This window comes from Leptopilina heterotoma, unplaced genomic scaffold (genome assembly GCF_015476425.1).
Source record: "Leptopilina heterotoma isolate Lh14 unplaced genomic scaffold, ASM1547642v1 Lhet_182, whole genome shotgun sequence".
Lineage (NCBI taxonomy): Eukaryota > Metazoa > Arthropoda > Insecta > Hymenoptera > Figitidae > Leptopilina > Leptopilina heterotoma.
The window spans coordinates 1199491-1215432 of NW_025110899.1; the positions used below are offsets into that span (position 1 = coordinate 1199491).

Below are 15942 nucleotides of genomic sequence, written 5' to 3' on the forward strand. Positions count from 1 at the left end.
TTTGATTAATTCTTGCGTATAATTGTGTATAATTGTGTAAAACAAACTTTTTTTGTCTTTTTGAGACGAAACAACTTAACTGTTTTACTTTCTTTTACAAATTTTTTTTTATCGGTTCATGTCAGATAAAAATGAGACTTTAAATATAAGAATTTTCTTTGTAGAAAATAACAATTTAAAGTTTGGATAATTATTGGCCCTCTCCAGCGCTCTACTTCCCCCTCATTAGACGGGCATGCGGGAATTTCTCTACCTCCCGAAAACCTCTAAGGAGCTTTAGCTTAGAGCTTAATTACCTTCCAAGGTGGCTTCTTCAGATGTATAATTATGGAATCTACACTAAGGAAAGGTTTATGTAATCAAACAATACTCCCTTAGTTAAAAACCACCCTTTCTCCTCAAAAACTCTTTTTTATTTTATTGAAACTCTCTCGACCAAATTTTTTAAAAAATAATTCTTAGCGAAAAATTAGATTTTTATACTAAATATTAATATTTATATAATTAATATTATAACTTTATAAATTTATATTACACCTCATTATATATATTTAATATTTAATTTCACACTAAAAAAAAGTCTTACTTTCAGCCTATTTTCGAGTTGTTGTTATTATATTTTCAATCTCAAAATGAGTATAGGGTAAGATTCATTTTGAGTTACAACAAAAATGAGAGTGGGTTTTTTTAGTCAAAGTATATTCTAATTTTTTACATAAAAATGTATTTTTAATAACAAAAAGTGAAATAATTTTCGTTTGGTAAATTTTTAAAGATCATTTTTACTATGAAAGATTAGGTACTCAACGCAATTTGTCAAGTTTGTCGACAATAAGTTTCTTTGAGAAAGTTATACAGTAATAATTTAGAAGGGTGAGACGATATTATCTTCCGAGTTTCTTGTCTATCGCGAAAAGTAAATACTTTAAAAGCTTCTAGTAAATTTGGAATTTATGACTTAATTTTAACTTAAAATTAGCTTTCAAACTTCAGACGTTCCCCGCAGATACTTGCTTCTTTCTAAAGTCCTTTGCCCTTTGTCTTAAATCAACAACAAAAAATTGTGAAAGAAGCAAGAAAACTAAAAAAAATAAAAATTTGGCTTCAAAAAAACACTAAAAGGAAAAAGTGGTTTTCCTATAAATTTTTTTTGAAAGTATCAAATTGATGCCAAAAATTTGGTTCAATTTTTAATTTGATTTACTGTTAAGTTTAATTCAACTGCTTTTTTACTGTAAAAATTGGATTTTATTATTGCATATCAAGTGTTTATATATTAATAGAAAATTTGAAAATGCTTTTTATCTCGAGTGCATTGAATAAAGAACGGTAATTATTAGCTTTTGAATAAGAAGCTCGGCTGTGCGGAAGCTTCGGTGAATATAGAACTATAGAAGAGCATGAGGTGGTAGGTTTAGAGGGAAATTTTGGTGGGGGGGTGGGATCTAAGGGGAGACAAATGTTTAAATTAAATGGAGGACGAGGTTTGGGATGGAAAGAATTTCTATTGAAGCTCGATACCCATCCCTGTCGTCGACGTCCAAATGACTTGCGAGTCACCCTTATTACGGCCCTAAATTTATCACTGAAATTTCGCAGAGTATTTTACTCGGATAATTGCTCCGCTTTATAAGAGCAGCTCGCTTCCTCGATATACACCAAGACCCGCATGATCATCGAATCCACTCTCATCGTCTCCTATATAATACTAATCTTTTCTTATAAAAAGGAAAAAGGAAAATTCCTCCACCTCTCAAAGTTTTATTTCAACAGATTATAAAAACATTTTTTTATTCAATATCATATATATATATTTTTAAAAACAAGAAATTATTAAAGAAAAATTCACTTTCAACTCAATTCTCGCATTATAAAATCATAGTTTTTCTAAAAATGTCAAATTGAGGCAAAAAACATTTTCATACGTTTTTTGTCTCAATTTGATATCCCGCCTAGAAAAAGTGCTACTGCCCAATGGGAAATTTACAACTGGCGTAGTACTGCGCCAGCACTGGCAGCACTGGCGGCAAGGCTGAGAGCCAGCACTGGCATAACTCTGGGATGATAACGCCGTCCGGCGCTGCCGAAGTACTGTCTGTCAGTGCTGCCAGACAGCGCTGGCGCAGCACTGGACCAGTGCTGGCTGAGAATATTGCCGCAATAAATGCCGTATTGTTATTAATTAGTCGTAAATTAATAATTATAAATAATTTAACAACAAAATGGTAAATAATATTAATAAATAGTTATTATTCATAAAATATTTCTCTTCTTAAAGAAATTGTATTAAAGATGGAGACTAACAATGGATATAGTAAATGAAGTAGAAAAAAATTGTTTATAACATTTAAAAATTAAATAATAAACAATTACAGTAAGTGTGCATTAGATTTTCATATTTTAGTACCTGACGATTGGAATCTAGAAATATCGCAAACCTATGAAAATAAACAAAATTGCTGACGAGGGGAATCGAACCTACGACCTACGGACTAACAGACTAACGCTCTAACCACTATGCTAACGACACGTGTGTACAGAAAAGTATTAATATCTCAGTATCATTCAGACATACAATTATTGAGTCAAAGATGAGAAAAAAATAGGGATACGTTAGAAATAATAAATTCAAATAAAATAAATTAATAATAATTAAATTAAATTACTTTACTTATTGCATTTAACATTTTACGTAATTCTTAGATTACGTGGTAATTTTTTAATAATTTTTTATTCATAGGAAGAAGTATAATAGTATTTTAATAGGAACCAAATTATTATTGAGATTAAAGTTTAAATTTTGTTTATAATTTTAATTTGTTTAAATAATTTATTATTTACAAAATTAGACAATTGTGTTAAATTGTTATTATTAAATTTGACAAGAATAAAAAATGAACAACTAAAAAGTAAAATATTAATTTTTTTCAATAAATTTATATTTATAAACATTCATAAACTTTTTTTATAATTTTTTTCAAGTTTATGTCAAAAAAGCAATGTTGGCAAAGAGCGTTGTGAACAATTTTTCTATACTCAGCCAGCACTTGCCGCCGAGCCTTGTCCAAGCTTTGGCGAAACAAAAATTCTGTACTGCGCCAGCACTAATTGTCGAGGCTCGGCTAGACTACGCCGAACAATCGTCTGAGTACTAAGCCAGTGGTGAGCATCGGCACTACACTGGCATTTCCCATTGGGTGTTAACTTAAAAGTATCAAATTACAACGAATTGATACCAATAATATGGATCAAATCAAAAATTGATTCACTTTAGTATTATCAATTGCATACTTTTAAAAAAACTGTGTGTGTATAGAATTCCTTAAATTTTTTTTGTTTGAGTAAAACTTTCTTTAAATTTATCATAAAAAAGAAGGAAATAACTTGATTTTTAAAAATACTAGATTTCAATTTTAGGGGGCAGTTCATAAATTACGTAAGACATTTTTTGGGTAAATTTGACTCCCCCCTAAATATCTTACGTAATTTATGGACGGCCCCTAGGACTTAAAATCTTAAAAACTTTTAAAAATTAAATTTAAAATAATACTCGGGCATTCGTACTCGATATAATAATTAATTTTTGAAAAGTAGCAAAAAGTAACTTTAAGACTGAAAAACTAAATTTGACGACTGCGAATGTTTTCATAATTTCAAAATTAAATTACATTCGAAAATATAATAATTTTTTTTGACAAATATTTAAATGCCCATTTATTTTTCCACAAGAATAATTAAAATATTTTAAACGATTTCAAATTTAAAGACTTTTTGAAATTTAACTGTTTATAAAAATTACAACATTGTAATTCGTTCAAAAATTCAATTATTTTTTTGTTGGAATTTTTAAAAAATATTATTTAAAACTTTAAGAATTTTATTTCAAAATAAAAATTTTAATATTATTACAGTTTCACGACAATAACAATTTTTATTAATTTCCATTTAAAAAATTTTTGAAATTTAATTATTTATTTATTTATTTATTTATTTATACATATAAACGGGCAGTGCCCTTTCGTACATAGAGTACTAAGAATTAAGAATTACATAAATTAAAAACCGCTGCCAAGTTGTAAATTTTTTTTATAATTTTGGTGCTCATTTCATGAACACTTATTTACTTCCTCATGGAGATAAAAATAATAGAAATATATGAATAACTTTTTATAAATATGGTAAAAGTGATTGAATTTTGAGTCAATCAATGTATTTTTAAATACCCTACAAGATAGTTACAATAATTTGATAGTTAAATAAACATTTTCAAACAAAAAAGTTGAGAAAATGTCATTTTTCACAATTTTTGGTTTTTAAAATACCAATAATTTCCAAATTTATTACCGAATTAGGTTCAAAAATAGGTCAATCGAAGCGTTTTTTTAATGCTCTGCAAGTTGGTAATGATAATTTTAAAGTTACTTCTATACGTTTTTTAACAAAATTTTCAAAAAAGTCTTATTTTCCAAAATTTTTGATTTTTAAAAGTTTAATAAATCCGGTTAATATGGACGAAAAATGTTCAATTAGGGCTCAAAAGATGCGTCTAAAAAAACTCTACAAAATTGTAGAAAAAAATTTATAGGTGTCCTAACATTTTTTTAAAGTTATGGGCAGAAAACGTTTTTTTCAAAATTAAAAATCCAAAAAAAATTTAGTTAAACTTTATTAATATATCAGAAAGTACTCTCATTTTATGTCCGCAGGTGAGATCTACAATTTAAAAAAAAATTCAACCCAAAAGCTCTTGATAATTTCGAGATATTTATAAAAATGTGATGTTTACACACACACACACACACACATACGGAATGACATTTTTTAAAAATGTAATTTTTGAACTCCTGAGGTCAAATAACATAAAGATATGTCAAAAAATCGAACTCGAAAAATTTTGGTATTACAATACTTCCTCTATGAGGAAATAATAGAAAGTAAAAGTAATGAATAATAAATTTATTTAATATGAGATACCATAAAAATCAATAACATCATGGTATTGATTTGCCTCTCTACACAGTCTTATCAATATCGAATTGATATAATACGTTATTTATAAAAAATAACGTTTTTTATATTTCGATTATTATCTAGAATTTTAAACGAAATTCAATTTTATAATGTCGATTCTATTATATTAGAAAGTTCTATGAAAATTCAATTCAATTCTTATAAAAAACTTGAAATTTTTTAATTTAATTGAATTTCTAGAAGAGTTTTATTAAAATTTTTTTAAAATAATTGAATCGTTAAGAAAAATTTTATAAAGATTTTTGAAAACAATTAAATGATTTCAAGAAATTAAATTAAAAATATATTGCAAGTAATTATTAAATTCGAATAAACTAATTAATATCAAAATTTTTTTCAATAATTGAATTCTTTTGAAGAATTTTATTATTTATAAAAATAATTGAACTCCTGTGGAAATTTTATCATTTGAGAAAATAATTAAATGTTGGTACGATAGAGAATTTTATAATTTTTTTTTAAATAATTGAATTCTTTTGGAAATTTTGTTATTAAAATCGTAAATAGATTAAATTTAAAATTTGTTGAATTGTTTCTAAGAATTTTATTTAAATTTTTCAGAATATTTTTTTTAATCCATTAACAAATTTAAAATAGTACAAATTCTCAAACATAGAAAAAAATAGCTTTCATATAGTGTCCACAAATACCCTTAAAACTGTAGGTACTTAAAAAAAATTGTTTTAATATAAACGATTTTAGTCAAAAGTGTGTTGAAAGTAAGAATTTATAGTGTGTGTATACATTCGAACCCGATTTTGTGGAAAATGATTCCATCTTGATCAAGAAGGACAAAGTTTAAACACGTTTCAGAATGAAGTACGTTCATAGGGCAAAATATTCCCCGAAGAATGTTCGCAACTAAAATATCTTCTTGTCGTGAAAATGACATAAAAATGAAAATTTTCTCTAGAATTAGAGTTGAAAATACTTTGCAAGCGTAGAGAGGAAACAGGAAATAAAGTTTTGGTAGTTTTATCCCCGTCGCGATGAATTGTATGATGTGGAAAGCTTTCTCTCTTCGCCCCTCGACTCCATCTTTCACTTCACATGGGATATTAAAGCTGCTGAGGCAATTAACCTGGGGGTGTACAGATGCTGGGGGTTGAACGTGGTAGGATGTGCAAGAATATGATTGGCTGTCAGGGGGTTAATCCCAGGTCAAGCTCCACCCCGAATGTCTCAATCCACCTCTGCTGCTGTTTCTCGCTTTCTCGCTTTCTCGCTTTTCCAGCAAATCTTCATATCCGCCAGTTGCAAACATGCTAAAGCTAACTGGCTACTTTGCAACTTTTCGCAATATCGTGGCTCGTTATGATTTTCATTATTTTCTATCAGTTTTTCAATTTTATACTTTCTTTTTACTCGAGGGATTATTGTGTTTTATTACTCTCAAGAATTTTTCTTTGACTTCTCTCTGCAACAACGGATGAGGCTTGCTTTTTTTTCATTTATTCACATTTAGTTGAATTCATTTTTATATACTTTTAGCAAAATTTTATTTTCATTTTTATAATGAAACATTTAGTTAAATTTATTTTTTGTATATTTTTAATAAAATTTCTAGCGCTAAAGAATTTAATGTATTTTTATTCAGAGCGCCATGATTGTTATAAATTCCTTCGAAGTAAATTATTTATTTAAATATTCATTATTAGGTTCCCAGGTTAGATTGACAAATATAAATATAATTATTGTTAATCAAATTATAAATTACATATAACAATTATCAAATAAATTAATATTATCAATTAAAAAAAAAAATTTATTTGATAAAATTATTGATAAAATTCAGTTATTTTCATAACTAAATGAAACTCATCGCACGATTTCAGAATAATTATTATTTAATTTAATTAATACAATTTTATTAAATGAATTCCTCAAAAAATAATGCAATTATTCTTAAAAATTTTATTAAAATTCTTCAAAATAATTCAATTATTGAGAAAAAAATTTTGATATTAATTTGTTTATTAGAAATTAATAATTATTTTTAATATATTTTTAGTTGAATTTTTTAAAAGAATTTAATTATTTTCAACCATTTTTATGAAATTTTTCATAACAATTTGCACTTATTTTCAAAAAATTTTAATAAAATTCTTCGCAGAAATCCAATTATTTTCAATATCTTTGATTATAATAAAAAAATTTTCAAAAGCATTCAATTATTAAAAAAAAAATTTATAAAATTCTCTGACAACATTCAATTATTATTTTCACAAATGACAAAATTTTCTCAGACAAAATTATTATCAATTGAAAAAAATATTTATATTTGATAATATATAATATGTAATTGATAAATTAATTAACAATTATTATATTTATTTGTCAATGTCATCATCCAATATTCATTCAAATATTTAATACATCAAACTCTCTTAATATAAAATTATTTACTACATTATTTACTATATTTACTGTAAGAATTTACTATAAGAATTTTAATTACACTTTTTAAATATACGTAAACTTTTAGTTAATTATTATAATCGTAATTTTTTTTAAATATTATATACTTCTAAATTTATTAGTTATCTAATTTTTAAAAAATTAAAAAATACTTAATAAAAAGTATTAATTACCAGACAACTGAGAACAAATTGTAATAAAAAATTCCTTATCCAAATTTATTTAACATAAAAATGTCTCTATATAATGAAATTGAAATACGAAATTCAAATTTCAGTTACGTTCCCGCCATGAATTCTCATTGGTCGACATAAACTTTAGTACTTGAGTTGACCAACAGAGAAATATCAAGTAATGTCGCTGTTATCGTTGCCATTAACTGACATAAAAAAAAAATTTTAACCGGTCATAATAAATATTCAAGACTGTGTTTTTCGAAAATACAATTTGTATGATAATTCATGCCAGAGAATTTCAACTCTGATTCAATTTTCATATTAAGTTTTCATTACTTACACATTCAGTGTTTCTTTATATGCGTGAATAATTTCTAGGTTATGAGTGTAATACATTTCATGCATTTGCAAAAATTGTAAAAATGGTGCGAAATTTGTCGAGAAACGGTCAAAAAACTTTATTTTACGTTGGTTGTGCTTGTGTAGGAGCATATGTTGCTTATCGTTATTGGAAAAAAAGACTCTTAAAGAGCATTGATGAAGGTTTCGAAGAAGTTGCAAAGGTTAGAGTTTTAATTCTAATTCTTAGGATCAAAATGTCATGTCTTTTCCGTTCAATAAAACTTTTCGCTTCTATACATTTCATAACAATTTAAATTAGGGTTATTATTTGTTAATTGTGTGTTAATTTAACAATTACTTGTGAAAATAATAAGAATTTTTGTAATCATAACCTATAATTATTATATGTTTAATAATGTAAATTTGACATTCTCAAAATTAAGTTTAAAAAGTTAAAAATAAAGTTTCAAATTTATGACGTATTTAAGTATTTAAATACTTTAAAGTGTAAAGTTTATTTATTTATTTTAATTTCAGATGGATGACACCAATGAAAGAAGAATTCTTCTTCTCGGTTTGGAAGGATCAGGAAAAACTTCTCTAATGAATCAAGCAACCGCTTCCAACTCAAATAGTACTTACGTTGTTCCTCCTCCTCCCACTCATGGATTTACTGTTTATCGATTAGGAAATGGACAGTACACTTACAATGTTTGGGAAAGTGAGTACGAGAATTAAAATTATTGCTTTTTAAATTATTTATCTTTTAATTATACTCTTGATTTGTTTTTAGTCGGAGGAGCGGAAGACACGAAACAGTATTGGAATAATTTCCTACAAGACACTGATCTTTTAGTGTTTATGGTTGATGCTTCTTCAGATTTACACAAATTGTCCATCGCCGTATCGACATTTAAACAATTATTAGGAGACTCGAGAATCGACAATGTTCCTATTTTGGTAGTCGCTAACAAACAGGTAACTACTGAATAATTTCTGTTTTAGAAATTCAAATTTAAGAACTGTTATTTCAATTTTAATATTTGTATATTCCTCCAGGATGTTTCAAATGCACTGAGGCCAGAGGAAATAGCAGAAGCGTTAGATCTCATTAGCATCTCTCCTTCTAAACACAAAGTCGAAGTGATTGGTTGTCAAACTCGTCCCTTACCTTCTAATCTTCCACGAGGTACAAAGGAATATACTTACCATCACCCTTCCGTTGATGTGGTACAGAAAAAAATCTTCGTCATGGCGAACTCTTAAAATAACTTTTCTATATTATATATAGTTTAAAAATGAAAAAATACCTAGAATCTACATGTGCGTTAAGCACTTTATTTTTTTATTAATCGTTAAATCTTTGATAATATTTTCGTCTCATCATGTATAAGTAGTCATTTGTTAAATAATTTAAAACTCAACTTCTAACATCGATGTTCCTAACACTTGATAAAAGTACAAGATAAAAGTTTTTGTTTCCAAATTTTTTTTAGCTTTATTACTTTCTAATTCCTTACAAAAAAAATATTTAATAAGTTTAACATTTCACGAACGAAAATGAAAAAAGTTTAAAAACAAACCATTTTTCGAAAATGAAAATCTTGATAGAAAAAAATATATATAGATGATAATTAAAGTATATATATATATATATATAGGATTCATTTGATTTCTGTGATATCTTTGTGCACACTATTCTATGAAAATTGTTAAATCAATGTAAATACATATTTAGGAAAAGAATAAACTTTCCACGATGTATATTATACAAAACAATATTTATTATTTTAACCTGAGGTACTTTTATGCTACAACAAATAATCATAATCTATGATTTTCCCACAACATAAGACAATCAGAAATAAAAATGCTTTTTTACAATTTTAGTCGCTTTCGTCATCGGAATCGGTGACAAATTCTCCATCATCTAAAACATCGTCGTCAGACAATTCTTCACTGCTCAAATCACTTAAATTAATAAATTCAGCATTACTTTCATCTCCTTCGAATTCGTCTTCTCCTTCGCTATCACTAGAAACTGATTTTTCTAAAATTTTCGATTTCTTAGAAACCACCTTTTCCTCTTCTGCTATTCTCTTTTTGGTTATTTTTTCTTTCGGAGAATTATTCAAATCAATTTTAGAATTTTTAACGGATTTAAATTCAAGAATTCCATTTGAAGCTTCATTGACAGTTCCTTTTTTCTTGACTTTTAATTCTTCAGAGTCACTTTCTTCATCTACGAAAAGATTTAATTTTTCCTGAGTTTCATCATCATTATCGGAAACAGTTTCACCTGGATCCTCAGTGGAATTAATTGATTCCTCCTCCCATCCAGATGAAATTTTTATTTCTCTTTTGGGTTTCTTTGAAATACAATGTTCTTGAAAATTGGCTAAAGCTTGTTGTTTTTTTGTCTCAGCCAATGTGGTTGGATCGTCTAAAATTATTTCTCCTTTTTCCACCAAATACTCAGCATATTGTTCGGGAATGTTTTTAAATGAGTTTATTTTCGCACGTATTTGTTTCCACGTCAGCTGATAATAGTTCTTTTTATCTCTGGTCATTGCCTAAAAATATAATAGTAATTAAGAAACTTTTCTTCGAGAATTTCTTTATTAGAATTAGAAAACTTTAAAGATTTTTTATTATAGTTGATGTAAAAATATCAATCAAATAACAATGTTGAAATTCACAAAGTTTATCAACGAAAAAAACTTATTTAAAGTATTTCAATATTATTTTTAAGAAATAAACAACAATTTTTGGTTAAAACGTAAATAAAAATTTTCTTTTTTATATATTTTTGTGTATTATTGTTGCATTATATCTGAGTAATGTTTTTTATTTATTTTTTTTCGTTTGGATCTTAACTATCAAATGTAATTTTTTATAAATGCAAAAAGTGAAAAAATAAATGTTTATACCTTATAATCTTCTCCATATTTATCCATCATGTAAGTTACAAATTGTACTTGATTCTTAGGTAATTTAAACAATCTTTCTCTTGGAGTTTTAGCTTCTTTCTCCAAACTTTCAGCAACATAAACCTTTGACGGAGGTTTTACAATAACATTTTCTTCTAGAAATTTTTCAGTTGCTTTAACGTTACTAACATTCTCCAGTGCTTGTTTCTTCGAATTCGGTATTTTAAAAATTTCATTAGGATCGGCTGCCAAACCCATTTCTTTTAAATTTCCTTTAATCGACCTTTTAACCTCCCAAGCATCTTTGATTTGTTTACTGCAAAAATTCCAAAGTTTAAAAAATAAAACATTTTCCTTCAGAAAAAAAGGTGGGGATTTAATCAACACTGTAAAAAAAATTTTCTGTAGATTTACAGTTTTGTTTAGAATTTTATAGAAACTTGTAAAATAACTTCTTTAAAATTAGTGAATTTAAAATCCCTTCTGTAAAATTAATACTTTTAATGTGTCAATTTTACAATTTTCTGTAAATTTACTACTCTGAAAGTAGGTAATATTTTTGTCTTTTTATTACCTACTTTCAGAGTAGTAAATTTACAGAAAATTGTAAAATTGGCACATTAAAAGTATTAATTTTACAGAAGGAATTTTAAATTCACAACTTTTAAAGAAGTTATTTTATACAAGTTTTTATAAAATTCTAAACAAAACTGTAAATCTACAGAAATTTTTTTTTACAGTGAAGTATTTAAATCTAACCTCAATACAATAATAATAAAATCACTGTAAAAAATTTTTCTTGCTCATTCACAGTTGCGATTTGTAATTTTACAGAAAATTGTAGAATGGTACCTTTAAATGTAGCGAATTTGCAACGCCTACTGTAAACGTAATACTTTTAAAGCAACAATTTTACGAATTTTTTTACTTTTACTACTCTGAAAGAGGGTCTGAATATTACCTAAATTCAGTGTGGCAAGATTACAACCGCGGTTGTAATTTTACAGATAGTTGTAAGAAAACAAACATAACCAGTATAGTTGTTACTTGGAATTTAGTAAACACTGCGTCTATACGTCCGACTAGCCGGATAAAAAAATTTGTCCGGGTACTGATAGCCGGACGTAATAAATTCGTCCGGATACTGTCTAGCCGGACGTTTTGCTGCATAACACAGCTGAGTCTAAACGTCCGGCTAGTAAAATAATAACTGAAGCCGGTCAGCCGGATAAAATATTTAGAGTCTAAAACGTCCCGATAAATTAATGAAAGGAATTTTATTTGTATATAGTAAAAATGAAACTGAAGTTAACAATGTTGATTCAACGAAAAAATGTTTCTCTGCCTTGAAAGCAATTTTTTTCTTTTGACGATTATCTATTTTAATGTCAGAAACCATTTAGAAAATATTTCAAAAGGATATAAAGCAGGGAATGCAGTGAATTTGAATTTTTTTTGTCACAGATTTTCCAAAAATTCTGAAATTTCAAGTAAGTTGTTAATTTATTTTAATTATTTAGTTTAATTAATTTTCTTGACTTGGAAGCAATTTTTTTCTTTTGATAATTATTTATTTTAATATCAGAAGCCATTTAAAAAAGATTTTAAGAGGATCTAAGGCGGGAAAAGCAGTGATTTTGTATTTTTTGTCGTAGATTTTCCAAAAATCCCGGAATTACAATTAAAAAACAAAAATCACTACTTTTCCCGACTTGGATCCTTTTGGATTTTTTTTAAATGGCTTCTGACATTAAAATAAATTATTATCAGAAGATCAGAGATTTTTGGAAAATCCGTGCCACAAAAAATTCAAAATCACTTCTTTCCCCGATTTGGAACCGCTTAGGAATTTTTTTAAATGGCCACTGATATTAAAATAAATAACTATAAAAAATTGCTTCCAAAGTGAGGAATTAGCAATTTACTTGAAATTCGGGGTTATTTTGGAAAATTCGTGACAAAAAAATGAAAACCACTTCTTTCCCCGCCTTGAATCCTCTTGGACTTTTTTAAATGACTTCTGCCATTAATATGTTAAGTCTATATGTAATAAAATATAATTTATTTAAATAAAATAATTTTTTTGAAGAAGATTAATAGTTCTATATAAATTTTACAGTTACTATAATTATATAATTATAGTAATAGTAATTATAGTATATTAATATAATATAAATAATAATTCAACTGGTAAAATTGTTATATATTTTATATTATCTAGTTGCCATTTATTCAAATGCTGAATTTTTCAAAAGGTAACTTATTAAAATATTTATGTTATGCAAAACTTTATTTTCTCGAACCATTATTAACTCAAATTACCATAAAATATATTTTTTAATGTTTATAAAAATGTCATATGACATAATGTTTACTGTAACAAATGTTAATTGCAAATAATGTTTTTATACTCGAATTACCACTTTTACAATGTTAAAAAATCCAAATGGAATTTTAATCTAAAAAAATTGACTACCAATTATTATTACAATAATTGACTATAATATTTTATAATGAAGAATAGTCAATTCTTTAACATTGTAAAATTGGTTATTCGAGTATAAAAACAATATTTGCAATTAACATTTGCTACAGTAAACATTCTATCAAATGACATTTATAAAATAATATTAAAAAATATATTTTATGGACATTTGAGTTCATAAAGGTTTGAGAAAATAAAATTTTGCATATCATAAATATTTTAATAACTTACCTTTTGAAAAATTCAGCATTTGAATTAATGACAACTAGGTAATATAGAATATATATAACAATTTTACCAGTTGAATTTTCATCTTCTTCAGGATTACACGGGTTTCAAATTATTCAACATTATGATTTTGGTTAAACTTTTATAGTAACTGTAACATTTATATAGAACTATTACTCTTCTTCAAAAAAATTATTTTATTCAAGGGTTAACACCACTCTAGAGGCAGAAAAGAAGACCAATTTTTGATGATTTGTTTTGGGAAAATGAAAAAAGGAATAGGTTATCTTTTTGGAGGGTTTGTTAAATACATATTGAAGTGTAGAAAAAAATTTTTATTTTAAATTTTATAACAAAATGGCGACGATAAATTTTATAGTAACAATCGACTAATCTTTTTTTTAACAAAACGTCCGGAAAGATTTTTTGAAAAGTTTAAGTCCTGGAACAGAAAACAAAGAAATTTCATGATGTATATAATATACACGGAGAAAAATATAAAATAACTTTTACTACTTTTATAGTAAAAAATTTCCGGTAAATTTTTTACTATGAAAGTAGTAAAAGTTACTTTATATTTTTCTCCATGTAAACTTTGGAAGTGCATAAGGGTTTTTTATATATCAATTTTTGTAAAAATCGTGCACTTTTTGAGTACAATAATCGATTTTTTGCCTAAGAGTAATAAAAAGTAAATTGTTTAAAAAAATAAAGTTTACATCAAATTAAAAAATCTGTATGTAGTTCCAAAGTTTATAGTATTTAGTTTGTAAAATTTCTTTACTTTTTGTTCCAGGACTTAAACTTTTCAAGAAACCTTTTCGGCCATAAAAAATAGTCGATTTTGAATATGAAATTTATCGCCGCCATTTTGTTATATAATTTAAAAAAAAATTTCCACACTTCAATATGTATAATTAATAAATTCTCCAAAAAGAAATCCAATTCTATTTTTCATTTTCTCAAAATAAACCATCAAAAATATAGGTCTCTTTTTCTGGCTCTAGAATGGTGTTACCCTTAAATAAATTATATTATTTAGTAAATGCGAATCGGATAATTTGCTTATTTGCTGAAAAATAAATTCTATGATAAACTCACTTTATTAACATTTAAAACTTTTTAAATGGATAAAACTACGATTAGAACTTTTTAAATTTCGAAAATATACAGGCGTCCCAAAATATTTTTGTGAACAATAATTTTTTTAAGACTTACAATCTTCAAAAAATATTGTATTCTTAATTTATAGACATTTTTTAAATAAATAAATAAAAAAAGATATATACATAAATAAATGTTAGTCTTCTATTTACATTATTTATTTAACAAATATGTGCTTGTAAACTCTGCATAGAATATTTTTTGATGTTTATTTATCTAAAAAAAATATATATTATAAAATATTTTTTGTAAATATTTATAAAAAAGCAAAAAATTAATATAATAATTATAGAATGACAATAATTATAATTGTTATTACTATTATTATGCATATTATGTTTTCGCATTTAGTTATCAAATTAATTTTAAAATTCATAACCTAAAAATGTCAAAAACATTCAAGGAATATGTTATACTTGTAAAAATCTAATAGACGGACGAATTATAAAGTTCATTATTTTATCCGGATACTGTCAAACGCTCATCACCAGTACATATAGTAAATAGCCGGATGAAATATTTTGGGAGCTATATGTCCGTATATCCGGACGTTTAGACGAAATATTTCGTCCGACTAGCCGGACGTATAGACACTTAGTAAAATCGCTACTCGGAATGTAGGTAATATTCGGACCCACTTCAGAGTAGTAAAAATACAAGAAATTTTTTTTACAGTGTAATATTATACAAAATTTGCAATGTTTTATTTACATACCATTTTATTGTTGGAAGTTTATTTAACTTATTCCTAAGTCTCTTTCGATTTACATTCGCCTGAAATCTCTTCCTCTTTTTTACTTTTCGGACTTTTGTCATTATTTAAATAATAAAGTGTAATTAAAAAAGCAGATATATCCGCACGTGCACGTGTTTACTTCCGAAGGCCAGAACTCGAATAATAATAAGAATAATAATTGTCGGTCGGCCATTTTTAAAGTCCAGCGCCCTCTGACGTCCATTATTTTTCAGAGGGAAATTCAAATTGGCATTGAATGCATTGAACAAAAAAATAATTATTTACAAACAAATATTTTTACTTTTATTCATGTATTATTACTTTCAATTCATGTATATTTTTAAGATGAAAAATTGGAAATTAAAACTTTATACTTGAAAAATAATATTGAAAACTGCTATTTTAATTAAATTCCATATTTTCTTTCACAAA

At 26.0% G+C, this 15942-nt stretch overlaps 2 protein-coding genes across 2 annotated transcripts; one reads left to right on the top strand and one right to left on the bottom strand.

Annotated features, from left to right (window-relative positions):
• The first annotated feature begins 7798 nt into the window (after window positions 1-7798).
• On the top strand, window positions 7799-9743 carry LOC122500169 (ADP-ribosylation factor-like protein 2). Its single transcript, XM_043608957.1, has 4 exons — window positions 7799-8188; window positions 8505-8688; window positions 8761-8945; window positions 9027-9743. Exons 1-4 carry the CDS (start codon window positions 8048-8050, stop codon window positions 9231-9233), a joined length of 717 nt encoding a protein of 238 aa, XP_043464892.1. The 5' UTR covers window positions 7799-8047; the 3' UTR covers window positions 9234-9743.
• Window positions 9730-15682, bottom strand: LOC122500167 (claspin). The gene is made up of 3 exons (XM_043608955.1): window positions 15490-15682; window positions 10898-11213; window positions 9730-10540 (listed from the first exon to the last, which is right to left on the bottom strand). Exons 1-3 carry the CDS (start codon window positions 15588-15590, stop codon window positions 9854-9856), a joined length of 1104 nt encoding a protein of 367 aa, XP_043464890.1. The 5' UTR covers window positions 15591-15682; the 3' UTR covers window positions 9730-9853.
• Between the last annotated feature and the right edge of the window lie 260 nt (window positions 15683-15942).

Excerpts from the sequence above, each read along its gene's own strand:
- LOC122500169 (XM_043608957.1), top strand. The coding sequence starts at position 8,048 with ATGGTGCGAAATTTGTCGAGAAACGGTCAAAAAACTTTATTTTACGTT. Across the intron at positions 8,189-8,504 it reads GTTTCGAAGAAGTTGCAAAG|ATGGATGACACCAATGAAAG; the intron begins GTTAGAGTTTTA and ends TTTTAATTTCAG. Across the intron at positions 8,946-9,026 it reads TGGTAGTCGCTAACAAACAG|GATGTTTCAAATGCACTGAG; the intron begins GTAACTACTGAA and ends ATATTCCTCCAG.
- LOC122500167 (XM_043608955.1), bottom strand. The coding sequence starts at position 15,590 with ATGACAAAAGTCCGAAAAGTAAAAAAGAGGAAGAGATTTCAGGCGAAT. Across the intron at positions 11,214-15,489 it reads AAACTTCCAACAATAAAATG|TAAACAAATCAAAGATGCTT; the intron begins GTATGTAAATAA and ends GAATTTTTGCAG. Across the intron at positions 10,541-10,897 it reads AATATGGAGAAGATTATAAG|GCAATGACCAGAGATAAAAA; the intron begins GTATAAACATTT and ends TTATATTTTTAG.